Source organism: Spermophilus citellus, assembly GCF_964194105.1.
Source record: "Spermophilus citellus genome assembly, chromosome: 13".
Classification (NCBI taxonomy): Eukaryota; Metazoa; Chordata; class Mammalia; order Rodentia; family Sciuridae; genus Spermophilus; species Spermophilus citellus.
The window spans coordinates 65,111,367-65,117,366 of record NC_138193.1 but is presented as its reverse complement, the minus strand read 5'-3'; the positions used below and the strand labels follow the sequence as shown (position 1 = coordinate 65,117,366).

At 36.9% G+C, this 6,000-nt stretch overlaps 1 protein-coding gene across 1 annotated transcript in view; it reads right to left on the bottom strand.

Moving 5' to 3' along the window:
- Nucleotides 1–1,905: 1,905 nt before the first annotated feature.
- XPO1 (exportin 1) overlaps nt 1,906–6,000 on the bottom strand; it is a 40,886-nt gene continuing 36,791 nt past the window's right edge. The window contains exons 21-25 of the mRNA XM_081265061.1: nt 5,462–5,630; nt 4,153–4,287; nt 3,911–4,070; nt 3,542–3,638; nt 1,906–2,792 (exon numbers count right to left, since the gene is read on the bottom strand). Coding sequence (XP_081121187.1) covers nt 2,646–2,792; nt 3,542–3,638; nt 3,911–4,070; nt 4,153–4,287; nt 5,462–5,630 — 708 coding nt within the window. The 3' untranslated portion in view covers nt 1,906–2,645. The remainder of the gene's footprint in view (nt 2,793–3,541; nt 3,639–3,910; nt 4,071–4,152; nt 4,288–5,461; nt 5,631–6,000) is intronic.

Below are 6,000 nucleotides of genomic sequence, written 5' to 3'. Positions count from 1 at the left end.
CCACCACTCAGCTAACCACTTTCGTGGAGGATAACCTATTATGCACACCAAATTCAACTCCTGACCCCCATTTTTTTTTCTTTGAGGTTTGGAGTATGAAACCCAGGTAAATATGCTCCATCTACACCAATAACCCTGTTTTATTATTTGGATGGATGGGGTGGTGGAGCATACCTGTAATCCCAGTGACTTGGGAGGCTGAGGCAGGACATAGAGTTTGAAGTCAGCTCTAGCAAGACCCTAAGCAACCTATTGAGACCCTGTATCAAAATATAAAAAGGGTTGATGATGTGACTCTATATGGTTCAACACCCCAAGGTCCAACCCAGAGTACCTTAAAAAACAAAGTAAAAAAATCTAGGATGACTTTGACTGCCTTCACCATTTTAAGCACCTGACAAAGAGAACACACTATCTTTAGTATTCTTCAAAGTGTGTTGATAATAGCAAATAAATAGTTTTAAAATAAGTCTGTTGCCTAGATTGGTCTTGAACTCGAAGGCTCAAAATGATTCACACTTGTGTAAATCTCACAACAGGGCTTCATGCCCACACCACCACACCCAGCAAACCTCACTGTCCCTGGGACTAGGGATTTAACTCAACCCTGCTAGGCAAGCGCTTTACCACTGAACTTCATTCCGAGCCTTCTCCTTTAAACTCTGAGCCAGTGTCTCAGGATGGCCTTGAACTTTTCATTCTTGTTTTGCATGTAGCCGGGATTATAAAGATACACATCTCCAGGCCCAGCTAAGTATTTTAGAAATCTTAAAACTTTTAAGAAATGATTCTAATCTTGTTTGTAACTGCAACCACCTTGGTTGAGTTCAATGCAGACACTTGGAGCTGGGGTATAACTCAGGTAGAGCACTCCCTCCACCCCATTTGTAAGGTCCTGGGTTGGAGCCTTAGAAAAAACACTAACTCGTTCCTGGCACTAGTTGAGTTGCTAGTGCCAATCCTTTCAAAATCAATGTGGACCATTGTGGTTCTCAAGCCAGAACTTGGTCTCTTACAATACCCAAAGCAAGAGTCCAGGAGCTAGAGGATAGGTCGGCTATTTCTATTCAATAAGACACTGAGGCTGAGGAGGGGATCATATGAGATACCAACGGAAAAACCACTGTTTGCAACAAGAATTAAAAAAAAAAATTAAACCTAATTCGAAGCTGGCTTGACGTTATAATAACAACCTCCCACCCCATTTCTTGGGTATTAGGAATTGATCCTGGAAATGCTTATCACTGAACTACATTCCTGCCTGGTCCCCCCCTTTTTGTTGGGATGGGGGTTTTACTGAGGATTGAATTTAGGAATTTTATTTAGAGACAGGATCCGAGTTGCTTAACACCTCACTTTTGCTAAGGCTGGCTTTGAATTCGTGATCCTCCTGCCTTAGCCTCCCAAACTGCTGGGATTACAGGTGTGCACCACCAAGCCCAGCATTCCTGGTCCTTTTAAAGACAGAATCCATATTGCTAGGATTATACACATGAGCCACTGCTCCTACCTCTCCCACCATTTGAAAGGCTCAAGACTTACCCTTTTATTTTTTTAATTATTTTTTAGTTGTAGATGGACACAATATATTTATCCTCATGTGGTGCCAAGGATTGAACCCAGGGCCCCACACATGCTAGGCAAGCATTCTACCACTGAGCCACAACCCCAGCCCTCAAGACTAAGCCTTAGAAATCTTAAAACCACATCCGTTAATACAAGAATAATTTTGAGTCGATAAAGGGAAAATAAATGTAAACCAAGTTTATTTTGCTTTTTTTAAGTAGTGTTCTTAAAGCACTACAGCTTGGTAAACAATGTAAATTAGTATAAGTCATCTCAAAAGCCAGAGTTCTGTTTTGTTTTTTTTAATGAGTTGTTAAAAAGATGCAGACTATTCTAACAGGATAAATATTTTTAACCATTTCACTTTGAGTTAATGAAGGCTCACAAATGAGCAACACTCCTCATTGAGGAAAACAAAAAGCTGTTGTCGACAAGCGACAGCACACACACACAAAAACAAAAAGAACTGTGTAAAAATAACTAACTGTGTTCCCATATTTTTTGAAGTTGCTTTACAATGGGATGATATGCACATGATCTTGCTGCAAACTTGCCATACAGACTTGTAATACATGTAGTCTAGACAGACGATTCAGTCCAAGAGGTGCTAACTTCAGACAATGCAGCACTATAATCCTTTTAACAACGCAATTTGTTTTACTCATTACCTTTTCTTCTAGACTGAAATACAGGCTAAAAGAAAATGCTCCCTAATTAAAATTGGTATTGTTTACAAGAAAAATTGTATAATTTTGCATTAGAATTTACAAGTATATGTTCAAATTGAATTTTTATCTCCCCCCCAAGCCCTGCCACAAAATGGGCATGAAGTAAAATTTTTTAAAAATGCCTTAATTTTCAACTTCATGCAAACTAAATAAAGATGACCAAAACAAAAGCTTAAACAATGGAAGGATATTTCACAGGAAATTTCTTATACAAAAAACACATAAGAAAAAGGGCCACTAGGTGACATTTTAATTTACAAATTGGCATCATTTTGGTCGACAAATATCCAGATACTATTCTTGTCTGCCAACAAGAGTTGAAGAGGAAAAAACCTAGCATGACTTCAGATTTTAATCACACATTTCTTCTGGAATTTCATGTGGATTAAGTATGCCAGGGACAGACATTTGAAGTTTATGTTTCTCTTCCTGGGCCTGTCGAAGGGCTGTTTCTCTTTCTTCCAAAAACAGATCAGATGTGTCTTCACCTGCAAATTCCTGTGAAAAGAGTAGAAACATTAATATATTAACTGGGTTTTAAGCTCTAGTATATTAATACAATACTATATAACTGAGTTAAACCCAATGTTGTTGGAAATAAAGAGGTTACAAGGTAGGTACAGCACGATCCCAAATATTAAATATTCTTCAGATGCAACAATATTAAGAAAGGCGTTTCTCCTAAGGTTAATGATAGTGGTAAAACCAAGTTTGTTTATATTCTTGGGTTCCACAACTGGGCTTCAGGTAATTATCACATTCTGTACACTCTCTACAGCAACAAAGGAAAGAGGGTACTTCCTTACAGTTTGAGCCATTAAAGAGGATGAGGTGGAAGATAATAAGAATCCTGACTGTAGAGTGAGGGATAAAAAAGATAGAACCTCCAACACAATAAATGCATTTTGAAGAAAAAATACTCAACATCCTATGATACCGACTTTCTTTTGGTACTAGGGTTTGAACCCAGGGGTGCTTAACCACTGTGCCCATCCGCATCCCGACTTTGTATTTTATTTAGAGTTAGGGTCTGAGTTGCTTAGTGCCTCACTGTTGCTGAAGCTGGCTTTGAAATCTCGATCCTCCTGCCTTAGCCTACTACTACCAAGCTGCTGGGACTACTGTGCCTAGCCCCAGTAGTACATTTTTTAAAAGCACACCTGTTTTACACATTGTGAATTAAGTTACTAATTCTGATACAATTAATTGCACTAAGCATTAATATTTAACTGCAAATAATTACATACCTTTATCTGTACTAAGAAATCCCTTAGATGTTCCTTGAAAGCAGGAATATCCTGATTTAAGCTGAAAAGCCCCGTCACAAATAGCTTTACTTGAGCACTACAAAAAACAAACAAAAAAAGAGCATTAAATCATTAAATAATATTAAAACAAATAAGCAACAACAACAAAAAACCCCCCAAACCCCCAAGCATTAAAAGTTTACAAAATTACTCTTAAAATTATTTACTGGGATTGAACCCATGGCCATGCACATTGTAGGCAAGCACTCTACCACTGAGTTATGACCTCAGCTGTAAGTTGTAATCCTCAATATCCCACCAAAATAATTTTAAAACTCAAACAATGTAGTATTTATAAAAATAATTTACTCTTGTAGATGAGGGAATGCAGACTTAAGGAGATTAGCCACATATTCCTGAATAAACATTTGGTTGTTAACAGGATTTCCAGGATTTAGTGGTGTACTTATTTTTCCTTCTTCAACCAAATTAAACATATATGCAAGAATTGATGCATGCATTGTTAAACCTGTTGATGAGAAGGAAATCATTAACTCAGATGAAATTTAACAAGTAGAACACTTAACATTTTAACAAGTTTAAATTCTTACCAGCAGTATGTGAGGTGTCTGTCACAACAGAAAAGATATGCTGCAGAATATCACAAAAATAAGTTTGATAGAAACTCTGAGCTGCAGCTTCTTCTTGTGCAACATTTTGTAAGAGTGTAAAAAGTATCTGTAAGCCTGAAAGAGAAAGATCAATGTAAAATCATTACCAACCAATAAACAAATTTATTCTCCCCTCTTCTATTGAGGACTAAAAATTATGTACTTCAATTTAATTGTGAACCAGCAATGGAGTACAACTACATTGAAAGCTGGCTTACTTATAAAGACCATCCCTAACCTTCTTACTACTTCTGAAAGCTCAGCTGAATACACATATACTCCCTAAAACAGGTAGCAAAGTTAGGTGGAATTTACTGTTACATGAAATTACTATTTTAAAACAAATAAAAACCTACATTGCCAGAATATTCTTTCACTCGCCCTAGCTGGTCCTAAGTGTTATAGAGAAAAAGCATATATGAGAAAAGGAAAAAACCACTACTGAGGATATGGAACTAAGTCTAAGTGATGTTCTCCCTACCCATACCTAGGCCCTTCTTGGCACAACTCAATTTTGCCTAGGGACTTAAGCTTTACAATAGTTGATTAAAATACTTTTAGACACCCACACATAGGGCAGAGGGGTGGGAGGGAAAGGGCATTAGAAACCATGGTGGAATGTGATGAACATCATTATCCAAAAGGACATGTTAAGAAGACATGAATTGGTGTGAATACACTTTATGTATAGCCAGAGAAATGAAAAAATATGCCATATAACATGAGTTGTAGTGCACTCCGCTGTCATGTAAAAATAATAAAAAAGGCAAAAATAAAAATCAAGACAAATGAAGTGATACTAACCTATTTACAACTATTAACTATATTTTATCAGACAATCTCCCTTGTTATAGGAGATGCTGTTTCAAGGACCACAGTGGGAACCTGACACCAAGAAAATACTGAACACTGTATACATTATGTTCTCTCCTACATGTATCTAAATTTAATTTATAAACCAGGCAGAGTAAGAGATTAATGACATATTATCAGACACTTTTGGCAGTACATATGGAGTATGCATATGCTAAAGGTATGAACTATTCCAGGCAGCTCAGAAGATTTCACTATGCTACAAAGTTAAAACTATTCATTAAAACTAATGAATTTATTTCTGAAAAATTTCCATTTAATATTTTAGGATCTTGGTTGATTTCAGGAAAACCTTAAGAACTGAAACAGTGGATGAAAGGGAATCTCCTGTACAGAATTTGAATCGAATCTAAGTATACTTTTTCTGTGTATTTACCTGTATCTGCAACATTCCTCATCGTGTGTTTGAAAGCCCAAATAATGGAATCCAAAACAAGTTTAAACTGTGTTGGTGGAATAGCTAGGAAGGCTGGGAAACAATGAGAATTTACAGCCTGAAGAAGTAAGAAAAAGTTCGTTCTGTGTTCAGGATATTCTTCAAAGTCCTAAAAATAAGGGATGGGAACAAAGTTAACATTTTAATGCTTTATTTATGTGAGACTGGAGGGAAAGGGAAAGGCTTACTTCAATATAACTGCTGAGTTATCAACGGATCCCATAAGAAAAAATGCCCCACAATGGTAAATCCAAAGCAAATAGAACCCACCATTCAAGGGTGGTGAAACTATGCCTACCACACACATGAAGTAGATTTAATGAACTTAGAAGGCCCACATACTCATAAAGCAAATTCATCAAAGTCCGTGTAATTTGGTTGGGGATGATGGCACACACCTGTAATCCTAATAATTTGGGAAGCTGAAACAGGACATCCAACTTTTCTTTCAGGGTTAACAACCTTCTTAAAAGAATATT